The following is a 17,380-nucleotide window of genomic DNA, read 5'->3' as shown; positions in this document are numbered from 1 at the left end:
GTATGTGCGTGCATGTGTTTGCAGCCCTGACGCAGACCTTAGTCACCCACTCACCCCTCAACAAAAAATATGATTTAGCTCTGCACCAATCCTATATACACACATGAGCGAGCACACACACACACACACACACGGATACTCACACCAACAGTGAGAGAATGTGAGGCACACAGCCACACTAACAGGTTAGATTGGTTCACAAATACAGACTGATTCATCTGCTAGTGTCAACTTCTAATTCTGTGATTTCATTTTTGTCTCTAATGGGCACGACTTCTCAGTAACGCCAGCAAAAGCCTTCTCTGAACAACCCAAATCCCCGTTTTGGACAGGATTACTTTTCAGGACAACGTCAAATTTGTCTTGTGACTAGCTGCAACACTACGTCCAATCAGTAAGTAATACCTTTCATACACTACAACACTTTGTATAGACATTAAGAAATATTTTTTAAAAGACTTCAGTCCGACACCCTCAAAAGAAAATGTGAGTGTAAAGTCACTATTTGCAAGACTACAACTAGATCCCTTTTGAGCTTCCTTCCCATCCTGCTCCTGCTGGAAAACATTACACCAAACTCCATTTAAGAAATACGACATTGTAACAATTCCTTACATGTCTGCAAAAACACTTAAAGCTACTCTCACCTTTCTTGCATTTCACACAGCACTTAGAAAAAATTTGAACATCCACAACTCCCGCCTCCCTTCAAAGTCCCATCCCCCTCCTCCTCCAACTCCACCTACTTCCAAAGGCCTACTCCCCCCTCCTCCATTACGTCCTCATTACATCTATGACAGACGTAGGCGTTGGCAAGTTAACGTTAGATACACGGAAGAGGAGAGCGAATGTAACACGGCAAGAGAACAGTAGAAGAGAAGAGGAGTAAACTACTACTACCAAGCTAAACAAAACGCTACCTGTCCTGCACAGTCAAACGCAACCCCGGAGTTTTTAACTTATCCGGGGTCAGTGATGACTGATGAGTTTTATAATATAATGTAAACGCTAACGTTAGATAGTACTGGTGACTGGCAACAAACAAGACAGTAGGCTAACCGGTAGCAACTGGATGCTGTATTGTCATATATATAACGTTATAGCCTGATGTTACTCGAGCGGTTATGTTAGTCGGAGGCCTCCACGAGGGGAAGACAGACAGGACAGGAGAAAACTCCGTCCATTTCTAGTGGAATTCACTTACATTTTAGTGTGCCATCAGCTTATCAATAGCATTTAACCTAAACAAAGAAATTTGTAAAATTTCCAGAAAGGTAAGTGTCGTTTTAACTGAAGAGACACAAGATTAAAGGCATCATATGTCGACAGTATTCTCGTCAGTTCGGCATCAATATAATCTCTGGAGATAAACTAAGTGGAGACAAACTTTACTTTTTGGATTTTGCCTCCTCAATCAGCCTCCATTGGTTAACTGGAATATTTTGGGACGAGACCGTGGAAAAGAGGGGCGAACTGTTTCAAAAATTAAAAACTCTTTCTAAAGACACACAAATATTTAAACAGGGACTCTTGTTCACTCCGCAGCTTCACCAGTTTCTCTTCCTTTCCCACAGTCCAAGAGGACCGAGATTTGTTCATGTTCTTGCACCCACCCAGGCTCCCCTACCTGTTTACTGTCCATCCAGTTTGCCACTTCCTGTTTGGTGCTAGAGGGAGCACAGCTAAGATAAGCATTCAACTTCTTTGATTTTGTTGGAACGTCAAGACAAGTGAAAGACAGGTTGGACTGGTATTATGACCACCTTACTAGTGATGAAGAGCACAAGAGCACGCATCAACTGAAGTAAAACTCTGATTAATGGCATTATTACGACATTGGAAACTTGTCAGCAATGGTGACACTGCATGTAGTCATTTGGTGTAAGGTTTACTGTGAGGAAAATTTTGAGAAAAAGTGCTGCTGAAGAATTCAAGCCGCAGACACCAACGCCGAAACAGCAGGCAGGTGCAAGATTATTCCTGCAGCTGCCTCACTGTAAGCCTTTCAGAGAACACGGCTTTTAGTTGGCCTAAATTTACATTTAGACATTTGTAGTGGCTTTGTGCCAAATTTGCACAAGCAAACAGGCTCTTATTTAGGCAAAAGTCAAACCTCCACCCTTTATAAGAAAGATAAGGAACTCCTTTTTCTGTGCTGTCACCATTTGTAAGAACTGAACAGTAAAATCTGCAGAGCATTAGCCTACAAATAAATGCAGGAAACATGTGAGACAGACAGGGTGTAGCGCTGAGACTATAAAGTGAACAATGGAAATATTATCAACAACTTAAAATATGAGTTAATCAACCAGCCGAACCGGACTCCACCCGCAAGCTGCCAACTTTATGCACTGCAGTAGATCAACTGTCAGGACTGAGGACTGAGACAAGGACAGAGACAATTAGGAGTGAGCGCTGTGGTGCGCTCCAAGGTGTGTGTGTGTGTGTGTGTATGTGTTTGAGAGACAGAGACAGAGACAGAGAGAGGGGAAAAGAGGACATAAGGTGGACTATTGCATCTATGTTTCTGTAGGCCGAGGTATAAATAACTTACTCGGTGCTTTGTCACTTTTTGACCCACCTGCCGAAATCTGTGATATTTATATAACACTACAAGTGAAGTAAAAAACAGCAGTCGGACCAAGAGAGCAGATACAGATCTGTGACTGTGGCAAATCTTCAGGATGCCGCAACAAACTTGGTCGCTAAAAATCTCGCCGCCTAGAGTTGAGTTGATCTGGTCGTTAAATCAGAATTATTACTTTTCAAGCATGCAATGAATGCCATTAGTGCCACTGCCAACCCACGCGTTGGTGTGGACGAGGGTGAGAAGCCTTGTAAATCACAATGTCACACTCAGTAGCGGACAACTGACAGCCATCTGCGATGGACGATGACCTCGTCAATCTGCCCACCCTAGATCTTAGCCAATGATTTAAGTAACTGTTAGTATCTTATCACAACTTAATAAATGCCTGTTAGAACCTGCCAGGCAACAGATGTCTTGGCAAGTTAACTTGATAAAATACATAATGTTAAGTTGAATAAATTAAAAAAGCAGGGGTTTGAGAGTACAAGGAGACAGATATCAATTAAGATTATTAACACAACACTTGTCAAAATCACTCCTCCAAGAATCGCCACCTTAACGTGGTGGAGGGGTTTGCATATCCTTGTGAACCTGGGAGCTGTGTAGGCCTAGTCCCTGGTAGGGTCTCCCAAGGCAAAGTGGTCTCAGAGGAGGGGCCAAACTAAGAGCAACTCAAGAAGACCTTGATGAAACGGACAATTCGGACTTCGAGCACCTCTCCCGATATATGGAAAGTGCTTGGTTAGTGAAAGTGCTTTAAAGCGACCCAACAACACTGACACCTGCAGTAACATCTCAATAAAGTGGAAACAACTTTTCATCTTTTCCTCTCCTTACCCTCTCCTTACATTTCCACATGGTATTATCATTGCCGCTGCTGTTGAAAAGACCACCAGATCACTCCCTGTTTTCCTTAGAGCCTAGCAACAGGATTCTTTTTCTTTTGCCAGGTAGAGTTTCCACAGTTACTTCAGTTGTTCTGCCATCATTTCTGCTACTGGGGATAATAACTGCAAAGAACTTTCATTGATACTGTAGTTGTGGGCTATAGGTTGAAGGTAATAAAACAGTATACATAGTGTATTACCAGATGGAACTTCGTTCAGAGCATTTCACTAACGGGCAACTCAACAAAACAGCTTACAATACTCTTTGGTAACTGGGATAGCTACTGATAGCTACCAGGGAAAAAAAGTGCTATCTTTTTCCTGTTTTGTTGCACAATGGTTGATGCATTTCCTTTGTTCTGTAAATCAAGCCTTCATTTTCCCAGGAGATGGTACCCAGTGGCAGACAGAATTGCATACTGAAAGCAAGGCTTATAGAGAAGCAATCTAAATGCAGATGGTGTCATTATTCTCATAATGGTAAGATAAAGCAAAAAAAAAACTCCAATTTAATCTTACTGACATCTGGAGAAATTCAAAAACAAATGTCACTCAGCAAAAGGTGGAGTCTCAGAGTGGCCTATGATCGTATCAGTAACCAGTAAAATGCCACAGCGGAGAACTGAGGACACAGTTAAACCATGTACTGAACTGACATTTATGGAGGCGGTGGGTTATTAAACCCAGAGCCAATCATATGGCTGCTTTAGGACTTCCACAATCTCCTTATCCCAAGTTTGTTGATAAGATTTTCTCCAGACCTTGAGCTCGAAGAGATGCAGGTCTGGTAATGAGAGATTAATTTCTTACACAAGTTGTCTGAACACCAGGGAAAGAGGATAGAGCGTCCATCGTGCTGAGCTGAAGACACAGTCAAATCAGACTTGATTTGGCTCTCGTTTGGCTGCCAAATCTCTAACCTGGCAGCATGACAGGCTACCAAAACTCTGTCCAATAAACAAGCCGCTAACGTTCATGTGATTTTGTTTACATGCCTTGTAACTGTAGTTAGGACAGCAACCACACACAAAAATGCAACAGTCAGTCAGTTTTTATTTTCTGGTTAACACCAGAACCAACAAACTTAAAGCTGGGACAGAAACCTTTAATACTGTTTGGACAAAAAACAGTAACATTTTCCTCAACATTATTGCGGCCCATTTTCCACAGCAAGCCATAAGACGTTTCTTACATCAACATGGTTTCAGGTCATTTCAGTAAACTATCACAATCAGACACACAAAACTGAAAAACACAATTTATCAAGGGGGATATTTAGTCTCTTTTATGTTTAGTCAATTTTCTCACTGTCCTGCGGTAAAGCAGAAAACGTCTCCCTGCCACTGCAGTCAAGGATGTTCGCATAATGATAGAAGTACTTTTCCTTTGTGCCAGAGGGAAGCCAAATGTGCTGCTTTCGAGTGGGAGCAGAAGGTGCCAGCTTTTCAAATTATCTCCCAAATTGGAAATGTGACCTGAAAATATTTGCTTTCTGAACTGGTGGTGAGTATCGTATTTATCATCCTCTTGCTTCCCAAAATGTGTCCGACCGTATTCTGAGAAGGTGGGAGCGCTCCGGCATGACGGCACTCAGTCATGCTTACTACAGGGCTTATCGGAGCGGTGTATGACAAGAGTTTGACTTGTCTGTGTCCTTCAGTGACATGAGCCCCAGAATGTCATCCTAACGTGGTAAAGCACAGCAAAGTGTGGCCTCTGAACGGTTTGTAGAGTGTTTGGTTAAGCGGTGGCAGCGACCGCGGCATCTTCTGCATGACCTGCTCCCTCCAAAGCCTGCTGACTGTAACTCCAAGGTGACGAGTCGAATGGAAGATCACTTAAAATCCCTCGTACCAGATCCACTAAACTTTCTTGACTGCACAAACTCGTCACTGTTTAGCCTGACGAACACCACCTTCACACAAGATGACCATCAACACCCCTAAATACCTATAGAAGACTGTCTACTCTCCTCCATCTGTGGGCATGTTTTACTCATGTAAATGAGTAAGAAAAAGAGCTTAACACCGCAGAGCGTCAAATCCTGCTGTCTGAAATCATCAGCCGGAAACGTGTCAAATTTAACAGCGTCAGTGGAGGACTTTAAACAATTAGAAAAAATTCATACAGCAGCAAACGACATGCCATTAGAGAGGTGCCATTAAAACACAATCTTGAGAAAGCAAAGCGGTTCTTGACTTGGATGGGAGGCCGTCAAGGTGATGAGACAGTCACGGAGGCGGACGAAATTGTTGTTACCCTGTCGGCTGTTATAACGGAGTATGATCCTGGGCAGCGACCTGCATAAAGACCCTGAGGCAGCCCTGAATATTTGCCTAGCACCAAGTGAACTGTATAATATGCCAAGACCATGTGTCAATAACATCACAGAATCTGAAAAATACAAGATGAAATATTTTCATTTTAGTTGATTTTGGCATCTTATCTCTTGTGGAAAAATTGCATAGATGTAAGGGTGCAGATATCTTTTTCTACCAGGCATCTTATCTCTCCAAATCAAATTAATTGAGATTAAGGGATTAAAATTCTAAAGTCAAATTATTATTTTCCCCCTGTGCAGAAAGATCTGAACAACTCACAAATTCCATTCGTATCTGAGAGACAATTTGGTTACACTTTACTTGAAGGTATCTACATAAGAGTGACATGACACTGTCGTAACTATGACATGACATGGTCATGAACCTGTCATGAACATTATGTACATGCCATCAACGTTTATGACTGCTGTCATTAAGTGTCATTTGGTTTTTGTAATGACAAGTTGACATTGTTTGGGTTGTCTTGATTATGACAACTTGACATTAATCGAAGTGACATTACCAGAAGATGTCTTTGTCATGACAAGTTGACATTAACAAGAAATGCACCTCTTTTTGTGCTTATGACAAGTTGACATAATTATTATTGTTATGACAAAGACATCTTCTGGTAATGTCATCCTGGTTAATGTCAAGTTGTCACTATAAGGACATCCCAAACAAATTTAATGTCAACTTGTCATGACAAAGACAACTTCTGGTAATGTCACTTTGATTAATGTCAAGTTGTCATAATCAAGACAACCCAAACAATGTCAACTTGTCATTACAAAAACCGAATGACACTTAATGACAGCAGTCATAAACATTTATGACATGTACATAATGTTCATGACAGGTTCATGACCGTGTCATGTCATAGTTATGACAGTGTCATGTCACCCTTATGTAGATACCTTCAAGTAAAGTGTTACAGATAATTTTAAGTAGGTCTGGGCAATTAATCAAATTTTATTTCAAATTACAATTTTGGCTTCCAACGAACATTAAAACAAGATAATCGAGGTAAAGCAATTATTGTGTTGCAATCCTTTTTGCAATGATGTCCTCGTTGCTCACTTCTCCCTAAAAGCCCAAAATGACCCTCAGCCAGGCTGCGGCATATTTAGTTCACCTCAAGCCTGTGTTTCAGTTAAATTATATTTTAAGTCAGAAAAAATCCACTGTTGAGAAGACGATTGATTAGCCCCTAATTTTAAGTATGAGAGAGCTGGCGAATGTTTCACTGAAGAACAAATATTTTGTAGGAGTTATTCTTACCCTTTTGTCATATTTGCTGAAACTTTCACTTTAGTTTAATAGAAGTACATGAGACGGATAATCTCCGAAAAGAAATCATGTCCCTTCTCCTCTTCTTACTGCTTCTACTAGCATTTGCTAAAATCTACAGCAGCTGAATGAAAACAACCAATCAGAGCTGAGAGCTCTCTAACTATATGATAATCATGTCAATTACTGCTTGTGAACTGTGGTTTAGGGCTGCCCCCCACTAAGAACATTCCTAGTCAACCAATAGTCGTCATTTAATTATTAAGTTATATATTTTGGGCGGGCCAACACAATGGTTTGAGTCCAAGGTGTGAGAAAGAATAGTATCAGCAACATTGTTAACACTGTGCTACATTACAGAGAAATACAAAACCGTACTAATGAACCTTCATTAATATAGGCCTATATTTTATCTACAAGTGCACGTCACACACTGAGCGAGCCGCCTGTTAATGACGCTGTCGGCTAAGCAGTAATGATTGTGCTAAGTGGCTAATGGGCATGTAGCTACTTCCATGTTTCAGATGATACCTCATGTTTGTAGTCGACCAATGAAGATGAGTTTACATATCTCCTTGGGTTCGTCCTTCACCTTCTCAAAATGATCCCACACTTTGGATTTCCTGCCCGACATGTTATTAACTAGCCTGTGGAATAACCGCAGGTACCAGCCCTGGAAATTAACGTGACTCCTGTCCACATGGCCCAGTCATATAGGTTTTCATTTATTTTGACAAGGAGCAGCTCCTCAAAAAGTTTTACGTTTGTTTGTTTTTCTGCGACTAAGCCACCAATGAAACCTTGCCAACTAATGACCTTTCTGGTCGATTAACGCAATGTCAACAATTAGGGGGCAGCCCTAACTGTGAAACTAGGCATCGCTGATCAAATATGTATCAAGATTCTGACACTGTATTGCCTATTTCTCACCTCAAATGTCCTCAGAAACATATTTTAGTGTACTGTTAGCTGTTAAATGAGAACATTTGCTCTGGCAGGCTTGTTTCAGCTCCACTGTTTTCAACATGGCAGCTAAAATATGTTTCAGAAAACATTTGAGGCGAGAAAAAGGCAGTATCACAATCTTGATTCATATTTGATCAGTGCTGCCTTGTTTGACAGTTTGACCACAGCTCACAAACAGTGACTGACAGCTGCTTAAGAGACGCTTTGGCTCTGACTGGTTGTTTTCATTCACATATGACACCGCCATTTGAAGCGTTCCAAGGCAACAGAGTAGGCAAAGAAATATTTTATACAGATTACCCATTCTCATTTAGTGCTGTGTGAATATAGTGACAGCAAATATGACAAAAAGTTATAGCTGATAAAAGTTACCAACTACAGCTTTAAGGCCCAGCTGGTAGGAAGCTAAAAACAAACCAAACTGAGAGATTCAGCTTTGCACATAGCAGTCAAGCTGGTGAAGTCGGCATCCTGAATCACAACACGGTGTGTCATCACCTATACTGAATTATGTCCTCTCTTTGTATTCTGTGTTTTTGTGTTGTTGTGTCAAAAACCAACAGCAAGCGGTCAGTGTATGCACATTACATACATACAGACGATAGAGAGGAAGTTCTTTTACCTCAGTTTCAATGTCATTCATAATTATTTATACATCAATAACTGGTGTGAGGTCTGACAACAGTTTGTGCTCAGTGATCATCAGAGCTCCACAAAGCCCTCTGCCGCTGCTATACAACCATTCAGGGCCCAGGTGTTCCTCAGCAGCTTATTGTAGACATAAAAAGGACCAGAGCAACTTCTCTTCCACATTGCTCTCAGCACTTCAGACTGATGCCGGCAGCAAGGTGACGCCGACTATCATTGCAGTCATTTGTTATTGCTACTCGCACTGAGCAATGCTTTTCCATTAAGATCATAAAGATTATCCTACGACTTACTGCTCAGACGGTTTTCATGCTGGGGCGCATCTTGTCTACTCCAGATTTTCCTCAGGGATCGGTAATACAGCCTTTCTATTTTCCAATTCACCTTTAAAGCGCGACTGCTGCTGCTAATGTCCTTTCTGCACTGAGCCCGTGGTGTTGTTTCACTTTTAAAATGAAAAAAAAAAAAAACTACGTCTGCGGGAGCTCATATATTGTAAGACCAAGAAATCAATGCTGTTTTGTCCCCTGTGTGGGCTTAAGAATAAGCAGAGGCACAGTAATTGCAATTTACAGCATATTTGGTGCTTTATGCTTAATGGAAAATAATAGCATACAGTCTGCCGGTGGTTTATTATAGTTTCTAAAATTACTGTGATTATACAGAACTCCGGGTTGAGAATTTGGAGGGGCGGAGGAGGAGGAGGAGGCGTTTAAAACAAAAAGGTGTACAAACACTCGGCTTCAAAACCAATAGAGAATTTAATATCTATAAATTCACAACAGCAACACCGCTGCAAATAATGAAACGCACTTAGCAATGTGACACTACAACCATTGACTTTTACTGCACCCAAAGGAATGATGCAACTCCAGGAGCCATTGTGGCAACCAGTAACACTCCTGAGTGTTTTCTGCTCTGCTCACACATTCGATTCAGTCTCACTGGGTCAACAGACACCGAGAAAAAGCTTCAAACGCCACCATATAATTCACTGTAAACACACTGACGCTCACTGTGTAATTGGATATCTTGCAAATCAGTTCATATGCGTTGGTGTTTACTTAGTCTCTGCAGTGTGTGCTGTTGTGTGCTTACCTATACAGACGTCTATCTTGCCTTTAATGGCAGCTTCATGCAGTGGTGTGTAGTTCCAGTTGTCTCGAGCGTTAGGGTCGGCCCCCTGACACAGCAACAGGGACACCACCTGAAAAGATGTTGGGCAGAAAATGGGCCCTTATGAGTGATTGCTACCTCAGAAATTTGCCTGTGTTCAAAACAGAACTCTCATTAAATTCAAAAAGGCGCCATTTGCTATACATGCCCTCAAAAAAGGCAAACCCATCTGTATCATGTTTTTTTTTGTGAAATAGTCAGTAACATCTAAAACAAAATTATATGATGATTCTACATAAACTATAAATAAACTATAGAAGGATTAATTTAAATAATTGTTTTTTATTTTCTTTGGTATTTTTGATTTTTTTTCTAAATCAATTCCTGGGTAATATCTATTGTTGTCCATGTGATGTTGTCCAGTCTTGAGTTTCTGTTTGATCATGTGTATGTAACAGAATATTCTCCGTGCATCAGTGTTGCTTTGTTAAAAGCGTCCATACATAAATTTCACGCACATACAGTAGAGATAATTTCAAAAGCAACAGTCCTGATCAAAGTGTAATTTATCTAGAATAAGATTTAGACTCAGCATGCCAACTTTTTATACTCACTAGGGCTGCCAGAACCAATTTCAGGACTCTAACAAAATAAATCAACACAAAGCAAATGCTGAATTTTTTTATTCAAACAAGTATTTTTTTTTTATAAATCTGCTGGCTAATGTAAGTGAAACTTTTTGTTCTTGCCTTGCCTGCATGTGAAAAATCAATGTTTTTGTCAAGTCTGATGAACAATCAAGTTTTCTGAATCACCATCTCATACTAAATGTGCTAATGCTAACCTCTAACATTAGAATATCAGAAATGGCAGCAAGGGATGCACCCACAGAGATCACCACTCCTGACCAATGGAAAAATAACCAATAAAGATACAGTAATCTGACAAATATACAAGGTCCAAATGAAATATCACTCGACGAGCAGGCAACCCAAGGACACATTAGCCTGTGTATACTACGTGTAAATGACCCTCTGTTAAGTAGTTGATGTGTTAAATTTGCATTTTTAATGTATTTATGTTGCTTTTATTTTGTTATTTCCCACGAACAAGCTTTTATTTTGAAGAGACAGTAGACACAGAGGTTACAGTCAGAAATTGACAAAGGTAAACGGTGCAGTAGCTTACATATTAGCACCAGTCGAGAGGGCAACAAGGTATCAAATGTGTCGTATTGTCTGATCATTTTGAATTTTCAGTATATTTGCTAACTTCTGGGCTAAGTTTAATGCATTGTTTTTTTTTTCGTTTTTTTTTTTCGATAGGACAGACAAGCGTGAAAGGGGGAGAGAGAGAGGGAGTGACATGCAGCAAAGGGCCACAGGCCGGAGCCGAACCCGGGCCACCGCGGCAACAGCCCTGAACATGGGGTGCCCGCTCCACCACTAAGCCACCGACGCCCCGTATAATTTGTGTTCAGCCCTTGTGTTGGTCGATGGAGTACACTGAGAACAGAATAAACTGCATAAGACCATCAGTCAAGACTTGTATCATTTCGACTGGGATGCTACACTAGGAGTGTTAGAAAATATTAATAAGTAGTATTGTGATATCATGTTTTGTGATAGTCTATCAATTCTTAACACAAAGAACACAGGCCTATGAAACAGGAGGAGTCATAAAGGGCGGACTGCTAGCATTGACTCTTCTCATGTTAAAAGTTGCCCAGATACTCATTTACTTCAGGCAACAACTTGTTCCCAACTTTAAGGGTTTAATCCTCCATTTTCCTGCAGATATATTCCATAATCAGAAAGCCAGTTACTGCCACCCACCCACTACAAAATCACACTTAAACCAAAATAACATAAAACCAAGGCAAATGACCACTTTGAGAGGTGCGACCGTGTGGTGATTGCTTTCAGTTTGGACAGTGTTTACTCTCATCACCACGCTAATCATCACTGTGATCACACAGCTGCATTAGCATGGCACTTCTGACAAGGCTGCAAAGTGCTCTCCAAGAAAGCTCTAAAAGCCTCTAAAACAATCCTAACTGCAAAGATGAGATTGATCCTTTGGTTAATGGCTGGGATGACAAAAAGCATTAGCACATGCACATCTGTCACAGATATTCCAAAACATCATAATCATGTGTCGGCGTGACCAGAACATCAAAGACACGCTGACAGTGACTATTCAGGTTCTCTCAATGTCATCTTTAAGGCTGACTGTGCACATTATAGTTCACAGGCAAACAGAGTGGATTTGCATGTTTGGACAGAATGATATTTTGCTCTCATAAAAACAATGATTACAGTTTTCTCCTCCATCTATTCTGGAGTTTACCGCCGTGCCAATTCTTGTGCACCAAACTCCCTTACCCTCTTTTTATCACCAGCTATCATTTACATCCTGCTAAAGTATTAACTGTTATACATTGTGCCAGGCAGGATATTGGAAGTGTGGCACCCATTTTTCACCTTTGTGTCGCCCTGTTGGGCACTCATACTCCCTTCTACTGCACTCATGTGGATTGTCTTCAGCATGCTTGCTCGCCTGCCCACAACAAGATATCATACAACTGCACTAGGATAATAATGGTGTAGGAAAGTTCCAGATACTGGTATAAAATGCTTTCTGAAAACAGCCAAAAAAGTGAGACTAAATGCTCAGAAATAAATAGTTCCATCTTCCATTTTGTGAAAATATATTTTTGTCAGATCCTCTTGATCATGACCTGGTCCAATGTGGTCTGAATGGTAAAACAGCTGTGAAATCTATCTGGTTTTTGTTTTGCATTTTCACAGATTGAATAAAGAATAAAGTCAACAACAAAATAATACCATAGTTACTATAGGCACCCTGTGATGTCTCCAGTCATAGTGGAGTATCAGTTTCTTAAGTCTGAGCAGGTGGGATCACAAAACATAAGCAAAAATAGCCAGGCGACTGAAAGTCAGTTTACCATGCATTTGTTTGGAGCTGGTGCAGCTCCTTATTGTGCTATTTCAAAACAATTTTATACACATGGTTCGACATTATTATCATTACAAAACACATCCTGGGAGTTTTGTAATGATTGAACAAACAATATCGATTTATAGCCTGATTTGTGGTATGTCACACCCATTTTTTTGCATTTGTAGCACCCCCTCGTGGTCAATTTCAATGAATTTTTCAGGGTGGGTGCGTTCTGAATCACATACTCTTTCTTTTTACTTTTAGTAGGTACTGCAACTGCTAAAAACTATGTATTGTTACATGCAGTATGCACACAATCGGGACATACTACTGTCTCAAAACGTTACGCCTTGAACGTTGACCCTCTTACTCATATACGTTATCATGGAGATAAAACAAATGCCCCTTACCTAGTTCATCGGAGTTGGAGATCAACCCAGAGAGCTCTGCCGTTGTTACTTTGCAATCTATGTAGTTTAGCTGCATAAACTGTAAACTACTGGACTGATCATCAGTTACTTGAATGCACTGTCATCCCTCATTGCGACTTCTAACAGCTGTCAATAAGCTGTCAAACAGCTGCCACCTCTCTGTGGCTCAGACAATGTGACAGATCGTCACAGAGGATTGTGGGTCAGAATAACTAGAAAAAGCATGCTGGCTTGCACACTGCAAAATCAGACCCAGGGAGTAGAACATCCTGGTATTTCTGGCACTCTGCGTTTGACATACTATGTATCGAGACATACTAAATCTTTTTCTAGCATACTATATAGCATGGTAGTATGGGTATTGGAACGCACAGGGTATGTTTCAAGTACTGCTGTGGACATATCCTGCAAGTTTCATGATGATTGGCCCAACGGTTATAGAGTTAGCTCTATTTATGTGTTAAACCACGCCCCCTTTAAAGTTCATCGGTCAATATTTTCAAAACGCAATGAGATATCAACAAGCTTTTCATAACCTTTGTTAAGTTTGGTCCAATACTGATGCATAGAAAATTTGGTACAAATCGGACATACGGTTTAGGAGGAGATGTGTTTTTCTAGTCAGACGGACTATAGACTATTAATATGCAAGTGCATTGACCAGCAGCAGCTTGGGTCCATGTTTACTTCCTGTCAGCTGATTTCATTAAAATACACAGCAAAACGTTCCAACAGGAAAAACAAAGGGAACAATGTTTGAACAATGTTTATGTTCTTGAGGCAAGTTTCAAGAATATAAATAAATGAATGTCCTGTCCAAGTTCTGTGTAAATCCAACAAGTTCTGACATTTCAAAGTTGGACTCTAATTAAAGCTCCCCTGTAAGAGCCACTGGAGTCAAATTTCTTGGGCAGCCTTTGCAGACAACTTCCAATCTTTGGTAAAAATTTCATGTGTCTGTGATGCTCCATATCACAGGAAATAGCAAAAGCATTTCTGATGAAAAATAATAAACAAGCAAAAAAAACAATAAGGTTTCAGCCCTTCAGGGTTTAACCCTAAAAATCTTAGTATATTCAAGGATTCCTGTGTAAAGTCTCACCTCTGAGTGACCAAATGAGCAGGCGTTGTGAAGCGGGATCAGACCCCCATCATCCCGTGCGTGCACGTTAGCGCCTGTCTGAAGCAGGTGGTCCACCACGTCTTTTCGCCCAAAACCTGAGAACAGATCAGAGAGTTGAGAGCAGAGAGGAAGACACAGAGAAGAGAAGGAAGTAGGAACAGGAAGATTAGCGTTACAACATTTGAACTGTGATTTCTTGCACGCAACTTGTGCAGGATTAATCAAACCTGCAATTCAGAGAGTTAGAGAGATTTCCAGATATCCTAAAACTGAATCAGTAATTCATGTTTGTAAAAGTGGCTGAAACAACAGACCCCTTTATCTGTTTTCAATTTGATTCCCATTCCATGTCAATAATTAATATTTAACTCTAAAATCGTCTTCTGGGCTTTTTCCTATTTACATTTTGTTTATTTGTTTTGTAAAGCACACGTGACAGCTGTTCGTGCTGTACAAGTGGAGCCTGTTATGTCTTCACTACAAACAAATGTGCTGTGGGGCTTGAGAGAATCTGTTCATTGTTCGAGCTGCTGATGGTTTGGAAGGCCTGAGATATAAAACAGATGTGCAAGGTTTCTTTTCTTTTATCTATTCTTCTGTCTGCACTTATGAAAAAATGTAAAAAGGAGCTGAAGAGCTGGAGAAGATGAGCACTTTTCAACAGGCATGGAACGTGGACAAATATAGTGAATATTGAAATGAAAAAACAAATTTCTTGCCTGTAGCAATAATTAAGTACAGACTTGGGTTAAATCAAAGGCAACATTTGAATTTGACATTCGTCCTCATGTGCAGGGTTTGCATGTTCTCCCTGTGTCAGCGTGGGTTTTCTCCAGGTACTCCAGCTTCCTCCCACAGTCCAAAGACATGCAGGTTAATTGGTAACTCTAAATTGTCCGTAGGTGTGAATGTGAGTGTGAATGGTTGTCTGTCTCTATGTGTCAGCCCTGTGATAGTCTGGTGACCTGTCCAGGGTGTACCCCGCCTCTCACCCAATTTCAGCTGGGATAGACTCCAGCCCCCCCACAGCCCCTAACAGGATAAGCGGTTATGGAAAATTAAATTAAATCACATTAAATTCATTATATTGTACCCATAGATAAGTCCGGGTTTAAACCACCTCGGTTTTGTTGCAGACATATTTGAAGCAATCTTGGCAAATTTCAGTGGCCAACAAAAAGGTTTAAAAATAATGTTCACCTGCTGCAGACTATGACCTGTCAATACATGCCATGAAAATGTCGCTGAATATGTGAGTTTCAGTTTTTTGACATATCTTGAACATTGCTTAAGCATTTTGCCTGGGGGTTGTCTGGTACTTAAATTTGAAGAGAAAATCATTTAGTTCTTTGTTAATACAAGACAGCTTTCCTTTTACTAGTGTTGTTCTAATAAAGGGATGTGTAAGTGCTGTGTCATGTACCTGAGAAGCAACTGTCAAATCACTGTGCAGCTGCAGTGACTGACTCACAAACTGAGATGTCAGTCCTCCCCTGATTTAAGGACATTTTTAGGTATGTTTCTTTCTACAAAAGATGCATCTTCTACGCTGCTAACATCATACAACTTGAAAGACAAGCAATTACTGGACTATATCCTCGAGTTTTTTAAAACCTATCTATTTTGTTATCTTTTCATCCTGAACATCATTTCATTATTGTTTTATTCTGGTGCCCACTTTTAATAAGAATTTAGACTTAGAAAGTTCAGAAAAAGAGATGCAGGGGTTTATTTTTGACAACATAAATAAAAATCAGATTGATTGATTTATTTATTTAGCTTGCAATAAACAAGTGAGTGCAACAAACTGTGAACCTGTTTTGTTACATTAAATGTTTTTAAAAATTACCTCAGCAGCTTCATTTTTTTGTTTCATATACTTTCTGTTAATATTACTTTTGTTTTTTATCCTAAAATCTGTTATTGTGGTTACACATGTAGCTAATGGCTAATGTCAGCTGATGTTTATATGCTACTTTGGGGTCCCTCCCACACCTTAAATGCACCTCTGCAGCTGCACAAACAGCCTGAAATGACTTTTAACGGTTATTGTTGTTTATTATAGTTGTTCACTGTTCAAACAAAGGTCTCCGTTACCTGCAGCGAAATGCAGGGGTGTCGATTTGCGTCCTGCCATGTCTTTGGCGTTCACGTTCACCGCATCCACCAGCTTCTTCACCCTGGAAACATCCCCGTTTCGACAGGCTTCAAACAGCTCCCTGAATGCCCCGTTTGAACCACCACCACCCCCACTGCTGCCGCTGCTGCTGCCCGCGTCACCGCTGCCTGAGTCGGGCGTAGAGCCGGGGCTGGTCCCGCTGCCCTCGGTGGTGGTCGGGGAGCTAGCGCTGCTGCTAGTGCTGCTGCTGCTGCTGCTGCTGGCGGTGAGGGCCAGAGCTGGGGAGGTGCTGCTGGGGGAGGCAGGGGTTGCCTCACCGTCAGCCGCGCTGTCCATCCCGGCTCCGCGGGAAAGCGGGGCGGCATCGTCGGTGGGTGCCGGCGGAGAGCCGGGCGGGGTGACGGGCAGAGAGGAGCCGCGGGGCGGGGAGGACAGCAGGGAGTTTGGCTGCTGCTGCTGAGAGGAGCGACGAGGCGTCGCCATTTTCACAACACAACAGTCCCCACTAGCAACAATAACACTGCTGACAATTTCCTGCCCAGGAAAGACAAACTTCCGCCTGGGTTTACTGGGATTACTGGACTGAATTTCCCCAAAATGTTTAATAAAGATTTACTGGGATTATACCACAGCATCATAACAGCATTTTTACTCAAGATTACAGACTAAATACCCTGTAAAAATATTATTTTATTTGACTTTGTGAAACGTTTGTATTAAAAATGTGTTTTTTTAATCATTATTTGGGGTATTAGTTTTTGGAAGAAATTTATTTGGGAGGTAGGTAAACGTTAGATTTTGAAAGTTTATTTTAATTTTGATTTGATAAATGATAGTGTATTTTTTTCTTTATTTATTTTATCTTATCCTATTTTATTCTATTTCATTTTATTTTATCTTCTTTTATTTGTTTTTATTTTATCTT

At 40.8% G+C, this 17,380-nt stretch overlaps 1 protein-coding gene across 2 annotated transcripts in view; it reads right to left on the bottom strand.

Moving 5' to 3' along the window:
- LOC125878576 (poly [ADP-ribose] polymerase tankyrase-1) overlaps positions 1–17,154 on the bottom strand; it is a 149,850-nt gene extending 132,696 nt beyond the window's left edge. For both annotated transcript variants that reach the window (XM_049559868.1, XM_049559869.1), the window contains exons 1-3: positions 16,434–17,154; positions 14,316–14,431; positions 9,801–9,909 (exon numbers count right to left, since the gene is read on the bottom strand). In XM_049559868.1, coding sequence (XP_049415825.1) covers positions 9,801–9,909; positions 14,316–14,431; positions 16,434–16,938 — 730 coding nt within the window. In that variant the 5' untranslated portion in view covers positions 16,939–17,154. The remainder of the gene's footprint in view (positions 1–9,800; positions 9,910–14,315; positions 14,432–16,433) is intronic.
- Between the last annotated feature and the right edge of the window lie 226 nt (positions 17,155–17,380).

This window comes from Epinephelus fuscoguttatus, linkage group LG18 (assembly GCF_011397635.1).
Source record: "Epinephelus fuscoguttatus linkage group LG18, E.fuscoguttatus.final_Chr_v1".
NCBI lineage: Eukaryota > Metazoa > Chordata > Actinopteri > Perciformes > Serranidae > Epinephelus > Epinephelus fuscoguttatus.
The sequence above is the reverse complement of the archived record's forward strand: the minus strand, read 5'-3'. Positions and strand labels throughout refer to the sequence as shown.